General features: G+C 42.3%; 6 protein-coding genes across 7 annotated transcripts; 5 read left to right on the top strand and 1 right to left on the bottom strand.

Annotated features, from left to right (window-relative positions):
- The first annotated feature begins 134 nt into the window (after positions 1 to 134).
- zgc:162816 (uncharacterized protein LOC571260 homolog) lies at positions 135 to 4,606 on the top strand. The gene is made up of 10 exons (XM_068571348.1): positions 135 to 331; positions 1,072 to 1,227; positions 2,148 to 2,277; positions 2,738 to 2,888; positions 2,977 to 3,157; positions 3,348 to 3,466; positions 3,573 to 3,699; positions 4,006 to 4,068; positions 4,164 to 4,269; positions 4,344 to 4,606. The coding sequence occupies exons 2-10, from the start codon at positions 1,082 to 1,084 to the stop codon at positions 4,431 to 4,433; spliced, it is 1,113 nt and encodes a 370-aa protein (XP_068427449.1). The 5' UTR covers positions 135 to 331; positions 1,072 to 1,081; the 3' UTR covers positions 4,434 to 4,606.
- A 504-nt stretch (positions 4,607 to 5,110) lies between these two features.
- On the top strand, positions 5,111 to 9,337 carry orc2 (origin recognition complex, subunit 2). 2 transcript variants are annotated; one of them, XM_068571241.1, is made up of 16 exons: positions 5,111 to 5,200; positions 5,462 to 5,536; positions 5,637 to 5,792; positions 6,199 to 6,285; positions 6,427 to 6,516; positions 6,606 to 6,637; positions 6,793 to 6,850; positions 6,931 to 7,220; positions 7,309 to 7,418; positions 7,516 to 7,648; positions 8,169 to 8,265; positions 8,380 to 8,487; positions 8,572 to 8,743; positions 8,841 to 8,902; positions 8,997 to 9,115; positions 9,223 to 9,337. In XM_068571241.1, exons 2-16 carry the CDS (start codon positions 5,467 to 5,469, stop codon positions 9,304 to 9,306), a joined length of 1,668 nt encoding a protein of 555 aa, XP_068427342.1. In that variant the 5' UTR covers positions 5,111 to 5,200; positions 5,462 to 5,466; the 3' UTR covers positions 9,307 to 9,337. The 2 variants fall into 2 exon arrangements, with proteins under 2 accessions (XP_068427342.1, XP_068427341.1); XM_068571240.1 differs by having other exon boundaries at positions 8,341 to 8,487.
- Positions 9,338 to 9,643: 306 nt separating this feature from the next.
- On the bottom strand, positions 9,644 to 11,766 carry cfap410 (cilia and flagella associated protein 410). The gene is made up of 7 exons (XM_068571610.1): positions 11,478 to 11,766; positions 11,332 to 11,350; positions 11,130 to 11,176; positions 10,783 to 11,012; positions 10,444 to 10,594; positions 10,232 to 10,331; positions 9,644 to 10,110 (listed from the first exon to the last, which is right to left on the bottom strand). Exons 1-7 carry the CDS (start codon positions 11,588 to 11,590, stop codon positions 9,946 to 9,948), a joined length of 825 nt encoding a protein of 274 aa, XP_068427711.1. The 5' UTR covers positions 11,591 to 11,766; the 3' UTR covers positions 9,644 to 9,945.
- Positions 11,767 to 11,811: 45 nt separating this feature from the next.
- Positions 11,812 to 14,395, top strand: rpl37a (ribosomal protein L37a). The gene is made up of 4 exons (XM_068571612.1): positions 11,812 to 11,970; positions 12,722 to 12,850; positions 13,044 to 13,126; positions 14,231 to 14,395. The coding sequence occupies exons 1-4, from the start codon at positions 11,968 to 11,970 to the stop codon at positions 14,292 to 14,294; spliced, it is 279 nt and encodes a 92-aa protein (XP_068427713.1). The 5' UTR covers positions 11,812 to 11,967; the 3' UTR covers positions 14,295 to 14,395.
- Positions 14,396 to 15,604: 1,209 nt separating this feature from the next.
- Positions 15,605 to 18,098, top strand: pecr (peroxisomal trans-2-enoyl-CoA reductase). The gene is made up of 8 exons (XM_068571377.1): positions 15,605 to 15,735; positions 16,255 to 16,388; positions 16,529 to 16,694; positions 16,797 to 16,878; positions 16,952 to 17,048; positions 17,144 to 17,254; positions 17,728 to 17,839; positions 17,958 to 18,098. Exons 1-8 carry the CDS (start codon positions 15,624 to 15,626, stop codon positions 18,038 to 18,040), a joined length of 897 nt encoding a protein of 298 aa, XP_068427478.1. The 5' UTR covers positions 15,605 to 15,623; the 3' UTR covers positions 18,041 to 18,098.
- Positions 18,099 to 18,736: 638 nt separating this feature from the next.
- ndufb3 (NADH:ubiquinone oxidoreductase subunit B3) lies at positions 18,737 to 20,328 on the top strand. Its single transcript, XM_068571244.1, has 3 exons — positions 18,737 to 18,806; positions 19,865 to 19,993; positions 20,099 to 20,328. The coding sequence occupies exons 2-3, from the start codon at positions 19,866 to 19,868 to the stop codon at positions 20,247 to 20,249; spliced, it is 279 nt and encodes a 92-aa protein (XP_068427345.1). The 5' UTR covers positions 18,737 to 18,806; position 19,865; the 3' UTR covers positions 20,250 to 20,328.
- Positions 20,329 to 20,333: the final 5 nt, after the last annotated feature.

Raw genomic sequence — 20,333 nt, 5'->3', positions numbered from 1 at the left:
TGTTACTTTTCAATAAAGCTAAGAAGTAAAACTTTTTTTCAAAGATGATCGATAATGACCACGTCCGGTCAGGAGGTTTGACCACTCCTGGAGAAAACAAAACGTGACGTCATTAAGTCCTGAGTAACGTGACAAACAACAGGTTCGTTCGAGATGAGCCAGTCCTGCGCACAATCGATCACAGGCTATTAACGCGCAATGCATGCTGATTAGATTGGTGTTTTATTTCCCGATTTGATCCGACTTGATAGCAGTTCAACTCCCTCTGCTGCTGCCTGCTCTCGTCATCTTTCCAAGCGAGGCGTCGTTCGCCTGCAGCGACGAACAAACGGTAAGTCATCTGTAGAGATAAAGGCTTTCAGCTCCATGCATACAGTCTACAATTCATATTCCTATAGATGTGTTGAAGAATTAGTAAAAGGTCGATAAGTCGGGAGTAGAAAGTAAAGGTTGTGTAACAAAAAAACAAAAACAATCTCAGGTTCCAAATGCCAAAGTGCAAAGGTCTCTGTTTCACGCAGCACTGTTTCAAAATGATGTAGTTTGGAGGTGAATGTTCCCTCTATAGACCAGCCCCGGCTAAATATCTTGTGAACAAGCTTAGTTAAGAGTTTGATGTCAATTTAAACCAGATTGCCCTTTTTAGAGGGTACAATTACAATTCTGTTCATATTTATTCTTGTCATTATCTACTCAAGATCTTCCTCTTTTGTTTTTGGTACATTTTGTAAAAAGCCAAAAACATGTTTAATAAAATCTCAAGTCAAGAGGTAGAAACGAAACACCAAAGTATGGTTTACATTTTGAACTCCCGTGTCATTTGCAAGTGCCTGCATAATTTCCAGTGTTGATTGCAAAAAACAAATGTTAAATGTTATAAATATAACATGTGTTTGTTTTTATATGAATAGTGTGATTGTCACTAGTTGTTAAATTGAAGGTAGTCATGCACAATAATTTAATTGCATGAGAAGTATGTGTGTGTGTGTGTGTGTGTGTGTGTGTGTGTGTGTGTGTGTGTGTGTGTGTGTGTGTGTGTGTGTGTGTGTGTGTGTGTGTGTGTTGTTCCAGTGCTGCCAGTATGGAGGGAGAGGGCCTCTCCACCCTGTGTACACCTGCTCTGGTGGTGGATCTGGACAAAGTGAAGAGAAATGCAGAGAGGATGATTGATCGCTGTCAGAAATTGGGGGTCCAGCTTCGGCCACACATGAAGACCCACAAAACCATGTATGAATACGGACACGCAGAGACACACTTACGCAATGCCTTGATACAAATTTATTTATATAGCGGCAAATGACAACCAAAGTTATCTTGCGGCGCATTTCATTTAGAGCAGGTCTAGAGACCCACCATTTCCCCCCCCATGAGCAAAAGTTTAGGCGATGGAAAAATCCCCCTTTGCTGGGAAGAAAGCTCAAATAGAGCTGGGCTCTGAGTGGTCGCCCATCTGCCTTGACATGTTGGGTTGAGAGAGAGAGAAAGTAACAGAGATAATAACAAAAACAACCACAGACAGAAGAGCAGTCGTGCAACCTGTGAGATGAGAATGTTATGATGTGAGTTGTCTGTTTCCTGTCTTATTTTGTAGTCCTTGTGTTGCGTGTCCTCTGTGTTCCCTGCACTTCCTGCCCCCTGTGATTGCCTGTTGATTGTTTTCTGCTGTGTCCAATCATCTGCCCCTTTGGCTTTTGGGTCCTCTCCTTAACTACCACGTAACAGAAAATGCACAAAAATAAATTCTAATCAGTCAGTAACATTCGTTATTGGGACATGGATGCATGCAGATCTGCAGCCTCCCAGAGTCCAGCCTCTCTGGCTGTTCCACAACGAAACTGGGAACTGGTTCCACAGGAGAGGTGCTAGATTAGCTGACCATTTGGGGCTTTGTAGGTGAGGAGAAGGGTTTCAAATGATATCAATATTACATGGAGCGGGTGGAGAGAAGCTGGTATGGGAGGAATATGGGTCACAGAATTGGGGATCAACTGTAATGTTAAGAGAGTTATTGGAGCTGAGGGATAATAGGGACATGAACAGTCCGTCCTGGAAGTCACAAATGCATTCACTATGTGCTTTTTTTTAGTTCCATATATTTAATAGGTATTGACATGGTCCGTTTCTGTGTATTTTGTGTTCATGTGTAGTGAGTGTGCTGACATTTTGACGGGTGGATCACGAAGGTGCATTGTGGTTTCCACACTGGCCGAGGCCTGTTTCTATGCCGACCACGGGTTTGATGACATCCTCTATGCATACTCTCTTCCCTTCGATAAGGTCCTCTCAACTCACACGCTTAAAAGCTTTCGAAAAGTTATGTTTTAAAGATGTGAAAAGTGACTACATCTAGAACTGTATCTTACTAAAATAACTTTCAGGTATAGTATTTTACCGTAAGACATCTTGAATGTAGTACATACTTTATTAACGAGTATTATGTTGTATCAGATTTTACAACAGACATTACTTGTGATTGTAGGAAAAGCAAGTGGAATGAATGAATTAAATGTAATTAATGTGAGCTCTGTTGTCTGTAAATGCACCAGTGAGCCAGCATGCACAATAGCTTGGTACTGGAACAGCTTGGCACTAATGGTGATTGATTGATGTTTTGCCAATAATGCCGGTCAGTGTAATTAACATAAATCTGATATAGTTTCTCATAGCCTTTATATTTTGTTGAGGTCTCTCCTCCCAACAATGCACCAAATAATTGCGTGTGTGTGTGTGATCATAGGTAGAGCGCTGTGCTGCACTTTCAGAGAGGCTGGAGCTCTTCCAAGTTTTGCTGGATCATTCTCACGCTCTTGACCAGCTCATGAAGAGGCCTCTGAAAGACGGGCGGCTGTGGCGCGTGTGGCTCAAACTCGACTGCGGCAACGGGAGAGGTAAACGTGCACGGAAACCAGGACACAGCTCGTCGTCGGCTGGTGAAAGTCAAGAGCTTGGTGATCTCTTGTTTGCTCTTTGTCCTAGCTGGCGTCCCGCACTCGGAACCGGAGGCGCTCCGGTTGGCTGTGGCTGTCGCAGAGGCGGACGGCGTGGAGCTCACAGGAGTGTACGCTCACTGTGGGAACACCTACAACTGCAGAGGAGTGGAGCAAATACAGGCTGTCGCACAGGAAACCACTGACTTGACTCTGCAGTTCATGGAAAAGTATGTAAAATAAATAAGGCCATCAAATTTAACCTGCAAAAGAGAATGATTATAATACAAGCAATGATTTTCCAGGTACACTTAAAAAAAAAGTCTAAATTCAATCAAAACTTGAGTGTACTGACTGTACATAAGTGTACTCTCTTTATAGAATTATTCTGTAAACTTTTCTGGATTTGTTCTCTGGCAGACTGAAGGCGGCTGGCATCACCTGTAAGTCTAGCATTGGCTCCACCCCTTCCTGTAGCCACCCAGTCAAAGACATGGCGCAGCTCAGCGAGGTGCATCCTGGAAACTATGGCTTCTATGGTGTGTGTGTGTGTGGATGTAGCCGTAGTTGAATCAGTGCACTGGTTTTGTATATGCTGTTTTTTTCAGCAGATGAATCCGGTTGACTTTTGTTGTTGTCGTTCAGATGTGCAGCAGTCTGTGATCGGCTCGTGCAGTCTGGAGGATGTGGCTGTGAGGGTTTTGACGAGAGTCATCGGACACTGTCCTCACAGGAACCAGCTCCTGATCGACTGCGGATGGAGCGGACTCAGGTACCTTCCTCGATATTGTGCACCCTGTTCTGTGGTTGCAGAATAGACGTTTACCTGCTTACTGTTTGAAACTGACATAGTCCTTAAAGTTGTATACTTAAATTGCACTTAAATGGCCCCAGGGGAAGAAGTCTGGGGGCAAAATGTATTATTTTAAATTGATTTCTTCTTAATTTACCGATGATACTCTCCACCTGGAGCAGATACATTTAATCACCACTAAATGTCTGTTGTTGGTTTTTATACCATTGTTGCTGCTATGGTTTTCATATTTCCTTTAAACACATTTTTGGTCAATGCTCTCAGTCTAGACGGAGCCGGAAAACTTGCCACTGGATATGCCGTGATTGAAGGACACCTGAACCTCAAGTAAAGTTACCTCATCTTGTCTCCAATCTACTTAACTCAAGTGTGATGGAAGTTCTGATGAAATATATCCCCCCCGTGCGCCCCCCGGCCCCCAGGTTGTTATCCATGACCCAGGAGCACGGTAGAGTGGAGCCCATCTCAGGACCACTGGACTACAGCAAATACCCGCTGGGCTCCCTGCTCGCACTGATCCCCTACCATGTTAGTACAGTTCAATGTGTCACTTTATTGTGTCACTCGACTTTTGTTTGATTTCGTTTCTGTTCATTTTACAGTCGTGTGCAAGTGCGGCGATGCACCCCGTGTACCATGTGCACTCTGAGGGCCGTCTGCTGGGGACGTGGACGCCAACACGCGGGTGGTGAACACGTGTTGGAGGAATTCTTTGAGCAACTCATGTCACCGGTAGTTTTTTGTCAAAATATTAGCGTAGACGTATTACAAAACCACTGATTATGTAACACGTACTACTTTTGTAATCCTATTCTCCAAATGTTGTACATGAAGATATAAAATAAAAACTTGGATTATGTTGTAACCTCATCATTTCTTCAAAGCCACGGAGCTGTGTTTTCGAGAGTCGGTACGTTTTTCTTTTTTGGCACAATCTTCAGTTTTGTATTGTCTATAAATGTAATTACTGAAAGTAAGAGACACTTTGCTCAAAGTGTGTACTGCAGCAGGCGCTAGCTTACATAACAGACATCTCAATTAGTAAGTATAATGATCATGAGCCTGTTGAAGTAAGTTTATAATTTATTATGCATTATAAGCTTTTATATTTTTTAAGTGTACAGTGACTAGCACAGCCTCCCTTGAAAAATAATGGGGGTATTTACTTTTTTCTGACTAAAGAAAATCCCTATAAAGTTACATCTACTTCTTGTCTTGCACATTTCTAAAATGTGTAATAAGAACCGTCTCAAAAGCGAGGTTGTGCTAAGTGCATCTTGGGAAATGTGGTTTTATTAAAGCTAACGTTCTGATTGGCCACCAGATGACCTCTCCCCGGTCACGTGGTTTAAAAACTTCACTCGCCTGGCGCGGGAAGTTGTCACACCACACAGTGTTGCTTTCAGTTAATACAAAGTTGTGTTTACATCTTCCTCCTGCGATACTGGCTCATTATCTGGTAAGTTAGCGTAAGTTAGACGCGTTTGGGTTTTATTCCACTTATTCCGAGAGACGTTTGGTGCGCAGCTGCTGTCCATTGCGGCCGACTGTCCGCCGGGGAAACTAATTTAGCGTTACCCCTCACCGCACTGTCCGCTAACGTTGCGTTACCGTGACTGATGTTGCCGAGCTAAACTGGCGTTTTAAAGAGCCCGCTGAGTCACGTTAGTCATTTTTTTTAGCTCGCTGCTGTCACTGCGTGTGTCATCTCTCCCTGTAGTCGCCATGAGCGCGTTGGAGGTGAAGTTCATCGGGGACGGAGATGCTCTGGAGCACATCGTGGACAAACAGGAGGGTACGTGGACAACGCCGTCTTCTTCCCTTTTCCTGCCGAGATGTTTGGGACTCCGTCTCACCAGCTGCCTGCCTGCCTCTCTCTCTGTGTAACTCCACAGGTGTGCAGAGCAACAGTGGGTCTGTTCAGAAGATGGTGACGTTCAAGGGCTCGGCCGGTCGACGAGCCAGAGAGGAAGCAGAACACGATGGGGACGAAACCGGAGTCCTTGATGAGCAGCACTATGTCCAAGCTCTGGGAGCAGACCACGCAGGAGGTGAGGGAGACGGATGCATGTTCTTGAACACCTGTTGTGTTGTGGGTAGGAAACTATGTCCATATCTTTTTTTTTCTCCAGCTACCTATGTTTTTTTTTTAATTTTATTTTTTTACTTTCGTTCAAGCTGCTGCTAAATGTTGCAAAACAATACACAGCTGCCATCTGTATGCACTCAATTTCCATTTTATTAGGTACACTCAGCTATAAATCCTGTCTGTGGTCAGGTCCCCCCACCCATTTACATCAACAAGAGTTTATATACAGTATAGTAACATATTTTTTTTACGACTGATCAATGCATTCAACACACCAGTACTTTTTGTTCCCGGCTGTTGTGCTAATTGCTGATGAACACTTCACGTTGTTATATGTCGGTTTCATCATTTTCTTTTTTGTTTTGCAGAAGATGAAGAGGGTATGTACAGAGTGGCTGGGTCCTCCATTTTCACCTTTCAGAAAGCCAAACGTGGACACAGCATGGCGCAGACTGGTGAGAGCCTTCGTCCTGTTCTGTTTTACGGCGTGTCATACATATTATTATTATTATTATTATTATTATTATTATTATTATTACTATCTTTGTACAGTTTATTACACACATTTTTGTTGTGTATTTATTTTGTACAAATAGCAAGTGAATTGGCTCGGACTCCTGGGAAAAGTGTGACCTTTAGCACGAGCCCCAACATTGAACCATCGACTCCCACCCGAACAGGGCGCAGTGAGTTCAGCACACTTTCCTAATTTTTTTGCATCCTTCCCTGTATCCATTTAAATAAAACTATTTGTATTCTGTCTCTCTCCAACTAGACCACAGAGGAGGAAGCCGGACGCCACAGAAGGTGAGACTCTTAGGGAATTAGTTTGCTCTCGTATACACAAAGTGTTGCATCCAGCAGCAACCATGTCCTGATGACGCTTCCGTGTTTCTGTAAGCTGTTTTTCGCTGGCTTTGCTGCAGTGTCAAATGTTGTACTCTCTGCTTTTTGCATGACAGAGCAAGAAGGTTGAGTTTGTCTCCACGACACCCCACAGGCTCAGGAAGAGAATCACAAGTGAGTGTGACGATGGAGGTGGAATCTTTTTGTGTTACTGTCGAAAGTTAGACTTTTGCTAAGCTGTTTGATGCTCTCAGCTCCCAGCATTCGGTCAGACAGCGATAGTGAGCTGTCATCCTCCGGGGAGGAGGACGAGGACGACGAGGAGGAGGAGCTGGTGGACGATGTGATGGAGGTGGAGGTAAGAACGCCCAGTAAAGGTTCATCTGCAGCGCTCTACAAGACTCCTGCCAAGAAGAGCAAGACCGCATCCGAAGCCCCCAATCAGCCCAATATGGTTGAGGAGTACTTTGAAGCCCATGGCAGTTCAAAGGTTTTGACATCGGACCGCACCCTGCAGCGGTTACACACCCCTAAACTGGACCGGGTCAGTATATCACCGCCAGTAGTCTAAATGTATTAAACAAGCTGTGTTCCTGTGTCACTGACGCACTTCCTAATTTTCTGTTTCGCAGGAAACTTTGGTCCAGCTTTTGGAAGGAAAACCGTCCTGCTGCTCGAAAGAGATCCAGCAGCTCCACAGCAAACACCGAACGCACTTTAGCAAATGGATGTTACAGTTACAGTGAGTGGGGTTTGCACTTTCTTTAATCTGTGCCTATTTTGTTGTAGTATTTAAATGCAGTACAAGACAGAAAGTGTCTTTGTCTTTATTTGTGCAGGTTGGGATTCAGTGTGCTGGTCTACGGTTTGGGCAGCAAAAAGTCTCTGCTTGAGGACTTCCGTGTGTCTCACTTGGCTCAGGAAATCCACCTCGTGGTCAATGGATTCTTCCCCTCTATCACTCTTAAATCAGTAAGTCTCCACTGAAGAATTTCTTCAACTTTAAAATGCTTTATTATCACAGTCCATATCAAAAGTTCAGCTGAAAAGACTGAAATCTGCAGTGCCCATATCCTACTTATAAGTACCATTTGTGTCCCAAAAGACTGATTAAGCTTCTGTTCTTTAACGCTCCATTGTTGTTCAAAAACTGTTAAAACCCCATCAGTCAGCCACACTGTTGCACTACGACGAACACAGGGACCAAAGTATATTTTGAGACAACCCCAAACACACTGTCTTGCAGAAGAAAATATTCCCTAGAGCATCAATTGTGTATTAAACAAGAGATGAAAACATTGCTGATTGAGTAACATCTTTCAGAATCTGGTTTCCAGCTGTTAGAGAAATTTACTTTCTGTCTTAAAAATGAAACAATTGTTAATCACCCAGCTTCAGCTTCACGTCCTACGAGTGAAACAGACTTAACACATTGTTGAGTTTGAGCCATATAGGTCAAGATCAATTTTTTTCATTATAGCTTTCATTGCAGATTTTAAATGCTCTGACATGCGAGGTTCTAGAGCACTCGGGAAGTTTCCGGACACCCTCGGACCAGATCCAGTACGTCGCTCAGACCCTTAAAGACAGTGAGTGGTCCATTGTCTCTGTCTTAATCTTGTGAATTTAGATTTTTTTTTATAATTTAAAGCATTACCTTGCAGGCCCAGATCTCCATGTATACCTGCTGATCCATAATATAGACGGGCCAATGCTGCGTGGAGAGAAGACCCAGAGTGCACTGGGGCAGCTGGCATCCCTGCCCAACCTGCACTTGGTGGCGTCTTTAGATCATATAAACGCTCCAATGGGTGGGTGTTTGTGTGCGACTGTACTGCCATGTTGATCATGGTGAAATGTATTCGTGGAGCTGAATCCTTCCTGTGTGTTTCCAGTGTGGGACCAGTTTAAGCAGAGCCAGTTTAACTGGTTGTGGTGGGAGTGTGTGACCTTCCAGCACTACACAGAGGAAACGTCGTACGAAAACTCGCTGCTGGTGCAGCAGACCGGCGCTCTTGCTCTGTCCTCCCTTACACACGTGCTGCGCAGCTTGACACCCAATGCAAGGTACCACGTAGAGCTTGACATGGTTCACTGTCACAGCTGATCAGTAATTCATGAATTACTGATGTCGTTCGTGGCTCTGTGTCCTTTCTTTCTGCAGAGGAATTTTCAAACTGTTGGTGAACTTCCAGCTGGAAAACAAAGATAACCCTTCGTACACAGGTACACGCACATGAAATGTCAAAATGCTGTACAGGTCTTTCCCTAAAATAGTGTTGCTTTATGAGTGTATTATTTTCCCCGTCACGGTGAGCAGGATTGTCCTTCCAAGATTTCTACCAGCGTTGTCGAGAGGCGTTCTTGGTGAACTCTGACCTCACACTGAGGACACAGCTGACTGAGTTCAGAGACCACAAACTGATACGGACACGCAAGGTAGAGTCCCGGTTTACTTGGGAATTTCCAAACCCTCACTCGGCGTCGTAACTATCTGCAGACTGCAGTGTCCTTTACTTAACATTTATTTCTCATTTATTTTCCAGGGTGCAGATGGAGTAGAGTACTTGGTTGTGGCTGTGGACGCGAGCACGTTGATGGACTTCCTGGAGAACGAAGAGGGCGACTGAGAAGGAAAGGCTGACATGCATTGCGTGTGTGTAATAATATAATATAATATAATATATATATATATATATATATATATATATATATATATATATATATATATATATATATATATATATATATATATATATATATATATATATATATATATATATATATATATTCAGTGACCAACATAAGAAGTGAGCCCAACTTACAGACACTGCACAGTTTTGAATGAATGTTAATTATTGGTGAAATGTTTTCATTGCTCTGTGACATTCACGTCTTGTGTTTTGATGTGTACATTTTTAAAGCTAACACCTGTGTAATTAAAATCAACACTTGAGAGTAAATGACTTATTGCAATTTCATCTCTTTACTTTAAGAAATAGATTTACATTAAGCAAAACTTACATTCTTTTGTTTGTACAAGGCAGGTAGGCATGCTGCTATGAATACAATTAATCGAAGAAAGCTGGAGAAGTTATTCAGTACTCCACATGTGAAAACTGTAACGGTCAGTGAAACTACATCACATGCATATTGTAATCGGAAAGTAGCGGGTGAAAAGGGGGTGTTTTGGATCCTGTTTGTGATCAGAAAACAAGATGTAGGGAGGAAGGGAGCTGTTGAGCTTTGAGTGCACGTTATAAAACGCTTCAGTGTTGGATGTCAACAGTTGTCTGTGTCTGCAGTGAATCTGTTTGCACTTCTGAGTCCAGCGTGTAAGTCTGAAGTCTGTTTTGGGTAGCACTGTGTACAATGTGAAGCTCCTCTTCTTCCAAGTCCTGTAGCAGCAACAGAACTGCATCCAGAGTGTGCGTCTGAAAATACAATTGAGGTTATCATTTATTGGCTGAGATTAATAAAATAAGAAATGTGCTAGTTTAAGTACATTCTGACGTTTTAAGTTCTAGGAAGCAATGTTCAGATCTAAGAAGCTACCTTTTTCATTGGTGGTTTGTTCTCTCTGGTTGATGGAGAAGAAAGGGATGGGAATTTGTCTCTGGAGAGGAGTTTCATCCCCAACTCTTCTCTGATTTTGCTGAAAATGAAATTCAAGATAGATACGTTTTGTTCTCAATATGCCTTCATTATCTGGAGAGATTAACTTCAGCCAATGCATGTTCTACTTCCTTGTAATCCACAAGGCTTACTTGGTCTCTTCCATGTTGTAGTTAAGAGGGTCAATCTCCGTCTCTGCATCTGGCAGTCCGTTTGTGGAGAGCTGGTTTTGGACACTGTCTGGAGGGGTGGTGACCTCTTCGCCCTCCATGAGAGCAAGTGCAAGCTCATCCTCTGTCACTACTGCAAACAAACGTAAAACAACAAACTATATTATAATCATTTACGATCCCATCTGCAATGTAATCTCTGAGGTCACACCAGAGTCTGTGCAGAGTTTGGCTCCAGTCAACACAATAATTTGAAAGTCTTTCTTTTAATTGTGGGTGCAAATGATTTATCGTACAGTCACATATACTCCGCACACTCGCCTTGGTTGTCAAGCTTCTGGAGGCGAGGAAGGCAGCGCAGTACAGTAAGGCGGTACTGGCTGGGGTTGGTTCCACAACAGGGGTTCTCTGCCAGCCAGAGCACCCTGAGACGCGTCAACGGACGCAGATATGAGAGCTCAGCGAGCGAGGGAATTTTGTTCCTCCTTAGGTAGAGCTCACATAAAGACAGACAGCCAGCCAGAGGAGAGAGAGATGAGATGCCATTGACACTGCAGAGAGAGAGAGAAAGGGGAGAACACCACAGTCAGGATTGGTCAATCATCTCTAATGGTTAGGTGCAAATGTCCTGGTGTCGAAATAGACGTGGCAAATTTAAATGGACTAACCTCAGTGTTAACACTTCAATGTTGGATAATTGGGAGAAGATAGAAATCTGAAAAAGACAGTGGAAATGGAACACTTGTATTATTGCAAACGTAAGCAAAACTACATGCATGCAACTTGAAGTACAATTAATACACCGTAATAAAGTCAATTTGATCATGAATTGTCAAACCAAACAATGACGTCTATTAACTGACTACTCACATCAGTCAGGTTACATCCCCTGCAAAAAGAAGACGTGACGTTATTATAAATGCGAGGCGTGCATAACAAGCCATCAGCATGTCACGTTAAACCAAAAAAGCAACTAAAGTGACTGGTAACTGTGAAGCTAAAATTGCCACACTTACCAGCAGTTCAATTTCTTCACGCTTTCCAAGTCGGAGGCCTTAGCCTTCGCGAGAACCTGTTTCCGTGTTAGCTTCATAGCATATCCACTAACATAGCTGTCAAGAGCGGACATTTTAGTACATTATATGTTCACAAACAGCAAAGCCCCCATTATTACAGGCTAAGTGGACAAACATTTCAACTCAGCAGCAAGGATGTCGGTTCCACCACACGAATACGCATGCGCGTAACCACTGGGGCGTCCTTAGTTACAGCCATTTACGTTTTAATTATTGCGTACGTTTTGTGAAACATATTTAACAGCAATACTTCTTGCTACTTTTTACGAGTCTGTTGTATTGTATACAATGTAAAAGACTATTTTATTTGTATTTAGTACTAGCGAAAACTGTGGAAACTCAAAGTCCCACAATGCACCGTAAACCGACAGGGTAAATCGCGCACGCGCGCTAAACAATCCCTCTTTGGACCTACGTCTCCACTGAAACGATGGTGAGCCCAGATTGTCCCTTTCCAAATCCGTGTCCATCTAATAGTTCCTGTGCTATGAATGATATAATCACATAATTAGGGGCGATGTAACGTCCTTGTGTATTAGACCCGACCATTATTTGTGTCTGCTGTGTGACTATTTCAGCGGTTAAAACGATGTTTTCATGTCCCAGTGAGACAGAAATGGCTGACACCATTGCTACAAGTTACTCAATGAGCCCGGGTACGAGGCGGCTAGTTATAGTATCGTGCTGTCGGCCGCAAAAGTCTATATGTTCCGTGCAGGTTTAGAGGACCCGCGGTTTAACAGTAAAACATGACTTGGTTCATGTCACATTCTCGTTTTGTCGTCTCTAAACATGGACCAGAGTTGAACTGTGTTCACGTTAGCTCCCGTTCAGAGGCTGCTCGCCCACGGGAAGCTCATGGATGCTAAAGTTAGCAAAACCCGGTTAGCCCACTAGTGACAATCTCATGCACCCGGGTTCTATTGTTGTTTAGCCAAACTGAGTTAAACGTGTGTTTAATATGGATGTGATCACAATACACTCGGTTTGCACAATATTGAACCCGACTGTTTGTGTGCGGGTTATATTATATTAAGGCACAATTTATAAAGCTACCTCTATTACTAGCAACAAAACTTTAAATGGTAGATGCGTCGGTGGTTATAAACTCGTTAATCAGAAGCGTTAACTGTACGTGCCAATGAAGTGGGACTTTGCAACTTATTGTGTGTTTATGTTCACAGGCCAAGCGTACCAAGAAGGTGGGGATCGTGGGTAAATATGGCACGCGTTATGGCGCGTCGCTGAGGAAGATGGTGAAGAAAATTGAAATCTCCCAGCACGCTAAATACACCTGCTCATTCTGTGGCAAGGTAAGTACAACTCTGACTAATTCACTCTTATTCAGAAAGCAGGGTGCCTATTGATGGCAAGGTACAATGACGATGCTTACAGCAAATGGCACAGGTGTATTTTTGTACAGCACGAGTGTATACATGTTGTATCGGAGAAAAATAATTACAAGATGCTGTTCGGTGACTTAAAGTGTTATATTTGTATTGACAGACCAAGATGAAGAGGAGGGCTGTTGGTATCTGGCACTGTGGGTCCTGCAGGAAGACCGTGGCTGGAGGCGCCTGGACTTACAAGTAGGTTTCTTCTTTTTAGTTCGCTACAATTCTACCATTTCACCTGCTGCTGGGGTCATATCTGGGTGGTGTTTGACAGTAAATGATCACAAAGGGAAGTGCACCCAGGGTCCAAGCGTCACCTAAAAGGCTGGGTGACGTCTAATGTGTTAATATTATGCAACGCTCCAATGCAAATCTGGGGTATATAAATGTTATCTCTGCAAGTGAGTTGCCTGTTTTTGAAATGTAGGTTACCTGGTTAGAGCAAGATGGTACGGACACAGCATGTAAGACTTTTTGCAGATCTGATTGTCAATTAACAGACCTGTGCTAACTTGTAAACTTTTGAGACGTGCAAAATGTATGAAACCAGTTACTCATGAATAGAATCGTCCCGCTCAGTCTGATATGAAGTAAACATAACTCCCTAGTTACTTTCCATATTTGTAAATGAGATGTGTTCCAGCAGCTACTAAATACATTTCTTCATCGCATTTTGTTGGAACTTTTATTTCCTAGAACAGCGAAATGATTTTTCATTTAAAATTGGAACTTTGTTATTGACAGTCGAGGGGATGTCGTATTTGTTCACTTAGATGTATGGAGAGATTTATAAATAAGCTAGTAAAAGGCTTGATTCAATTAAAATCCTGGCCTTGCCAGACAAAAGTATTTAAAGTATTGGATGGCTGTGCTAACTTGCTACAAAATGTCTGCTCTGAAACAAAATATGATGGCGGACAGCTATTTGCTGATGTATTTTTAGAGGTCATCTTGGCAGAGTTTTCATGAATATTGAATACTGTTTATGACTGTTCTTTGAATCAAGCATTAGTAGACAATTTTTCGCCTAATGTTTTGCAAGCCCTTGATTACATGATGTTGTTACTAAGGAGACAAGTGTTCATTTGAAGAACCAGTACTACAATTCTAAATTAAATTTCAATGTAACCACACATCACTTTATTTATTGGTCATGCAATTGACCAACAAATAAAGCTGCTGCATGAATAAAGGAAAGACTTAACTTTATCAACAAGGAATGGGAATCTGACTGTCGATTTTGTGTATATTCAATAATATCCATTCACAAATTAAGTTGTTTTTATTTGTCTTTTCCAGCACAACGTCCGCCGTCACAGTCAAGTCCGCGATCAGGAGACTGAAGGAGTTGAAGGACCAGTAAACCAGTGAAATAATCACTGGTCGATTTGGGACTTTTTCAATAATTTAACCCACCTGGACATGGCCTCAACATCCACAAATAAATCTTGTCTGGAGCGGAAATACTTTGTCTTGGTTCATCTGTTTTACAATGTAGCAGGAAAATCTAAACTTGTGGGTGGTAAAAGCAAGAGGCTTCACCAAACCTGCATGAGAAAACCAGGGTCCCAATAAAGTTGCACCATCAAAACAACCACTGTTGAAGAATATGTTTTTACGCCACTGTAGTTGTGGTGAGAGAAGCGAGAAGCAGCAACCTGCCCATTTTACCAGAATTTGGCTGGTGCCATTTTCCTTGGTTACAGATTTGCTTTCATCAGTGCCACTTGGCAGTAAATACCATCAGTTTTTCTGATTTTAAAATCCACAGATTGATACCCGTTGTGCTCTGATACAGGAGTTGGAAGTATGCTGCATTATAACATTTGGACAACTAAGTTAAAGCCTTTTTTTATTTTAAAATCCACTGCCACAGAGTGCTTTGCCTGTTTTGGTTATGCAAAAAATAAATAATACTACTGACTCAAACATCTTGTATATAAAAAACTGAAAAACCACCAAAACAATATATACATGATTACACACGTGAGGGTCTGTTGATGCCAAAGGCATGGTCACTTGTGCAGGAGCTGAGAACCTTTTACTGAATGGATAATAATGCTTGGGTATATCCTGAAGTGGTTAGTGTAGTGAAAAGGTTTATACACAGAATCAGCATTAACTGTTCCATACATACAATAAATATAACATGGTATACTATCACTTTTTAAAGTAAAGACTTTTTATTTCAAAATGTTTATTGATCTTCAACACTGGTTGAGTAGACAATTCTACAAATTTGCACAAATCCAAAATTAGAGTTAAATATTTTGAAAACTTCGAGACTGATTTAGAAAATATAGAATTTTCAATTATCGAAGTCAATTTTCGAAGTCATTTTTTAAGACATTTAAAATATCTAAATATCTGGTTTCAAGTAACGTTCTCAAGCACGTGAAATAAACGTGACTAAATAGTGGACGACGTTCTGGAAAAAGTCAAGAAAAACAGATGGAATTTCTTCTAGAATCTCACTATTGTTGGTATTGCATCAACGAGATACGTAAAGGTCTACATCTGTAAACAGAAACCTGAACTGTGAATAAAACAGTACACTACATTCCTGAAGGGGAAGCATAGAAACACTGAAGATATCCACTTCCATAAAATGTCCAGCAGGGGGCGCAAGCGTTGCCCTTTTTTTTTTTTTATCCCACAGCGCTTTCCTCCTCAGTCGGGCTAAAAAACAAGTATGGCGGTGTCCAGTGTTTTCAGACCGGGTTTATTCAACCATAAAGTTGCAATAGTAACGGGTGGCGGGACCGGTATCGGCAAAGCTATCTCTGCCGAGCTGCTGGAGCTGGGTGAGTGATGCTGGGTTTAGGGTCGGGAGACCGTGTGTGTCCATGTGGTGTGTGTGTGGAGTGTGACTGACAGCAAGAGCCGAGTGAACTTCGACACACATAGAGGAAGACATGGCTGACTGTCAGTCCAGCAAAGGCCTTGAAACTGTGTAAACACTGTAAAGACACGATGTTTTGGTAGCAGCTCTTTGTGTGTGTTAAAGGTATGATTGAACAAAACCCATTTACAGTGCGTGGCAGTAAGCAGAAATATCCTGGGACAGAATTTGGCTGAATAAATACAGTATTATATGTCAATGTAAGTGTCAATGAGAACAAAGGTTTCCTCCCAAGAACATTCAGTGGAACTCCTGATAGCTTCAACGAAACATTTTTATTTTGGAGTCATCCATATGTACAAATAACAAAAATAACATAAGGGCAAGCATTTTGTCACCGACTTGTGGTGACCGCATAACAAATAATGATAACAAAAGTCCCGTCTTGAAGTCATTTATTGGCTGACTACTTTGTCTCCAGGTTGCAACGTGGTGATCTCCAGTAGAAAGGCAGAGAGGTTGGAGGCAGCAGCTCAGGAGATGAGTCAAAAAATCCCTGCCTCCAGCCCGGCAAGTGTCACTCCTCTGCCATGTAACATCCGAAACGAGGATGAGGTGGGCCTGCACCATAGACTGTATCTACATACATATACATTCACGTAGAGGCCTGCACATACCTTCAGCCTCTGGAACTGCTCCATGTTGATGTTGTCAGTGGTTTTGATCCCCCCCCCACCTCCCACCCCCTGCTGCAGGTGAAGGAGCTCATGTCATTGGTGCTGAAGCGGTACGGCAGGATAGACTTTCTGGTGAACAATGGAGGAGGTCAGTTCAGCAGCCCAACCGAAAACATGTCCTCCAAAGGCTGGAAAGCGGTGATAGACACCAACCTGACGGGAACGTTCCACTGCTGCCAGCAGGGTGAGACTCCAACAGCCAACTCTGGCCCAGTGTGTGTGTGTGTGTGTGTTTTGTTGTTAAAGCTCTCTCCGTGTGACTGAAGCTGTTTTTCAATCCGCACAGTCTACACCGCGTGGATGAAGCAGCACGGAGGTGTGATTGTCAACATCATCGCTGACATGTGGAAGGGCTTTCCAGGCATGGCGTAAGCAGCACCGCCCACCAAATTCACACACTAACATACAACTGGCACGCTCAATCTCTCCTCTCCCTGACAGCCACACAGGGGCAGCCAGAGCAGCAGTGGACAACTTAACGAAGAGTCTGGCCATTGAGTGGGCAGCCTCGGGGGTCAGAGTGAACTCTGTTGCACCTGTGAGTACAGTCTATGCACACACACCGTGGTGTGTGGGAGGTCATCATGTGTGCACTGCACCAATCTCAAATCTGTGCATTTTATCTGGTTGCAGGGCACAATCTTTTCCAAAACTGCGATGGAGAACTACAAGGAGCTTGGACCAGCTCTTTTCAAGATGTCGGTTCCGTTTAGCCCCGCAAAGAGGCTGGGAGTGCCAGAAGAGGTGTGTGACGGCCACGATACCCAGATGAAATGCCGGTCGTGAAGCTGAAAATAGCAGTTGTTTGTGATGTTTTCAAGTGCTGAATTAAGTCATTGATTGTGCATTCAAAGTCCAGGCTGAATCTCGCAAAAGTAAACTTACAAACATCTGTCTTGTTGATTACTGCTTTGGGTATATGGCCAAGGTATACGGGGGGAAACATCTTAAATGTATTAACATATTAATAACATATTTATTTAACATATTAAACATCTGAAATTTATTTCAAAATTAGTAAAATTCACTCTCTAAATAATAACTTATGCCAGGCTGTATTTTGAAATTTAAATATAAAATACAAATGGTTCACATGTTAATTGGGAGCAATAGATCAATAAATATAGAGCATGTGCTGTGTGTCCGGCTTTGTTGCAAAGTTATAGACTGCAGTGATTTCTTCTATTTAAAAAAAAACATTGTGCTTTGCTGTTCAGATCTCATCAGCAGTGTGTTTCCTGCTCTCTCCTGCTGCCTCCTACATCTCCGGAGACACCCTGAGGGTTGATGCAGGACAGAGTCTGTACCACTCCATGTGGGAGATACCCAGTACGTTTATCCTGCTACAGCATCCACACTTCGGTCTTTATGATATATAATGTTCGAACTATGCAGCATACTGTAAAGTTTACTACATTCTCGAGTTGTTTTGTGTGTTCTTCTGCAGGCCACAGTGCATGGCCGCAGGCTCCAGAGGGGGAGAACTTTGACGCTCTGAAGGACCTGCTCAACCCAAAAAGCAAACTCTAATTCACTTGTGTGCATAGACACACGTGTGTGTGTGCGTGTGTGTGTGTGTGTGTGTGTGTGTGTGTGTGTATATAGATATACATACACACACACACACACACACACACACACAGATGTTTATATATATATATAGGCTCCACAAGCACTGTAAAAGAGACACCATCGTGGCCTGGTTATAAAATTGATTTATTCTTGCATGTAATGTACATCATTTAATGTAATTATTAGCAACTCTGTGTCTGATTAGTATCACTATTGAAATGTATATAGAATATTTTTCCCCAATGCATTTGTAAATTGGTATATGAAAATTAAAAATCTTTGGATATGATAAGACAAAGTATTGTTGTTATTAAATGGCTCCATTGACTATTACAGTAGCCTGCCAGCTGATTGATAGTAAGTATTCAGAAGTATTTATATTAGAATGGCCTTCAGTGAAGATTAAACACGCAGGTTAATAATAGTATCCGCTGCATAAAGTAATATTGTACTTTATGTCGTAATGCTGAAACAACTACCGCCTTACAGTTCACAAATGCACAGAAGGATATTACAACAATAAATAAATGCATAGTTTTACTCTATGCCTAAATATGCTGCACATATAATAGTTCGCGCGATAGACAAGATGACTGGAGGGCTCTCTTCCTTTAAAGACGCTCGGGCGGTTTGTCCTAAACGCTGTGCCGTACTGTTACCGTAAGACAAAGTTCACTGTCGTAAACATTTAGTCCAACAACAGAGGTCACAACAAACCGCTCAGGTACAGTATGTTTTTTCTAGATACAATTTGACATTTGTGTCCCATCTTTCGTTGCTTGTTCACAGTGTCTGACACAACTATCTTAACACACAATGAAGGTGTGGCTAATGCGTCTTAGAACAAATGCAGCAGTTGTATCTGTGCAGCGAGACAGCTCGGTAAGCTAGCGTGATGCTACCGAGATGCTACCGGTGTTCAGTGTTTAGAGGAAGCCTTTATTTTACATAACGTTATGCAACGTAGAGCAGATACGAGCAGCTTAAATGGGTATTTATTAGAAACAGCACACAGGTAGCAGACGTGGCCGATTGTACCAGGGTTTGATTAACCGGTGGTTTGTATCTATGCTCTCGCCAAAACTAAAACAAATTCAAAGTTTATTGTAAAACATATATCTTGTGTGATGAACTTAAAACTTTATTCTAATCGTCATGATCCTAAGGTTTTGGAGCAATTGGTCTCTCAATGACAATGACATGTTAGTGGTTCAAATGAGGTGTTATGTTGTAGAATACTTTCATTTGTTTTAGTGTTATAAAAAAAACTTGGAATTAGGGCCACATTGTGAATGAGAAACCTAAAATACCCAGAATATGTGTTTAGAAGTTTTAAAGTGGACAGGTGTGTTTATAATAGACGACATGTACATAACTTTCTAAAGGACAGGAGCAAAATACCTTCACCTCCCTGTAATAACACTGTATAACCAGAGCCATTGGTTGTCATGCCTCGTCTTATACAATGACCATTAACATGTATTTGAAAGTGTAATGAAGTTGTGTATCTTTCAATGTTTATGTATGAGCTTTTTTACCACAGATGATTACATTTACATAACAGAAATATTACAGCAGTTTGGCTCTTTGATCACCAAAGCAATATTTTTATGACAACCCTTTAGACTCAAAACAATTTTAATTATTGCAGGTCTCAAATTTTCATTTTGCTTTAACTGAGTGTTTTTTACTCACAGCTGTACATTTTTAAATTTAAAACAATAATTATTATATGAAGGAAGTTATTATGAATAATCACATCTATCTGTTGTATGTTTTCAGCATGGGAGGTGACCACGGCCACAACAAGATGTCCATGCCAGACTGGCGGCAGTGGAAGGTGGAGGGAACGCCATTGGAGTTCACGAAGCAGAGATTAGCAGCCAGGGGCCTCAAGGATCCCTGGGCACGGTCAGTACTTCTACCTACATGAGATATTATGGACGTTTAAGTCATCTTATTCCTGACCCTCCTCGCTATGTTTCTCTTCTGTCGCCGCGACTCTCGACTCTGCAGCAACGAAGCTTGGAGATACTCAGGCGGCTTCGCCCGTGCTATCACTCTGTCCGATGTGCTGCTGAAAGGATTCAAGTGGGGCTTTGCTGCCTTTACCGTTGCTCTGGCTGTCGAGTACGCCCTGTTCCCACCCAAGAAGGGCGGCCACTAATTGTGGTCCCCGAGCCCCAGAGTCTGGAGTCTAATAATATTCTGTATTTTCTGTTCATTAAAGGTTTTTGTGATCACCCCATGG

The sequence above is a fragment of the Clinocottus analis genome, unplaced genomic scaffold (genome assembly GCF_023055335.1).
Source record: "Clinocottus analis isolate CAN_PGR_092001 unplaced genomic scaffold, fCliAna1.0.p SCAF_11, whole genome shotgun sequence".
NCBI lineage: Eukaryota > Metazoa > Chordata > Actinopteri > Perciformes > Cottidae > Clinocottus > Clinocottus analis.
This window is presented reverse-complemented; position numbering and strand designations above follow the sequence as displayed.

Excerpts from the sequence above, each read along its gene's own strand:
- zgc:162816 (XM_068571348.1), top strand. The coding sequence starts at position 1,082 with ATGGAGGGAGAGGGCCTCTCCACCCTGTGTACACCTGCTCTGGTGGTG. Across the intron at positions 4,069-4,163 it reads GAAGGACACCTGAACCTCAA|GTTGTTATCCATGACCCAGG; the intron begins GTAAAGTTACCT and ends CCCGGCCCCCAG. Across the intron at positions 4,270-4,343 it reads TCGCACTGATCCCCTACCAT|TCGTGTGCAAGTGCGGCGAT; the intron begins GTTAGTACAGTT and ends TTCATTTTACAG.
- orc2 (XM_068571240.1), top strand. The coding sequence starts at position 5,467 with ATGAGCGCGTTGGAGGTGAAGTTCATCGGGGACGGAGATGCTCTGGAG. Across the intron at positions 6,517-6,605 it reads TCCCACCCGAACAGGGCGCA|ACCACAGAGGAGGAAGCCGG; the intron begins GTGAGTTCAGCA and ends CTCTCCAACTAG. Across the intron at positions 8,744-8,840 it reads AGCTTGACACCCAATGCAAG|AGGAATTTTCAAACTGTTGG; the intron begins GTACCACGTAGA and ends TTCTTTCTGCAG.
- cfap410 (XM_068571610.1), bottom strand. The coding sequence starts at position 11,590 with ATGTCCGCTCTTGACAGCTATGTTAGTGGATATGCTATGAAGCTAACA. Across the intron at positions 11,013-11,129 it reads ATTGAAGTGTTAACACTGAG|TGTCAATGGCATCTCATCTC; the intron begins GTTAGTCCATTT and ends CTCTCTCTGCAG. Across the intron at positions 10,111-10,231 it reads ACAAACCACCAATGAAAAAG|ACGCACACTCTGGATGCAGT; the intron begins GTAGCTTCTTAG and ends TTGTATTTTCAG.
- rpl37a (XM_068571612.1), top strand. Across the intron at positions 12,851-13,043 it reads CCTGCTCATTCTGTGGCAAG|ACCAAGATGAAGAGGAGGGC; the intron begins GTAAGTACAACT and ends TTGTATTGACAG. Across the intron at positions 13,127-14,230 it reads GGAGGCGCCTGGACTTACAA|CACAACGTCCGCCGTCACAG; the intron begins GTAGGTTTCTTC and ends TGTCTTTTCCAG.
- pecr (XM_068571377.1), top strand. The coding sequence starts at position 15,624 with ATGGCGGTGTCCAGTGTTTTCAGACCGGGTTTATTCAACCATAAAGTT. Across the intron at positions 15,736-16,254 it reads TGCCGAGCTGCTGGAGCTGG|GTTGCAACGTGGTGATCTCC; the intron begins GTGAGTGATGCT and ends CTTTGTCTCCAG. Across the intron at positions 16,695-16,796 it reads GTTCCACTGCTGCCAGCAGG|TCTACACCGCGTGGATGAAG; the intron begins GTGAGACTCCAA and ends CAATCCGCACAG.
- ndufb3 (XM_068571244.1), top strand. The coding sequence starts at position 19,866 with ATGGGAGGTGACCACGGCCACAACAAGATGTCCATGCCAGACTGGCGG. Across the intron at positions 19,994-20,098 it reads CTCAAGGATCCCTGGGCACG|CAACGAAGCTTGGAGATACT; the intron begins GTCAGTACTTCT and ends TCGACTCTGCAG.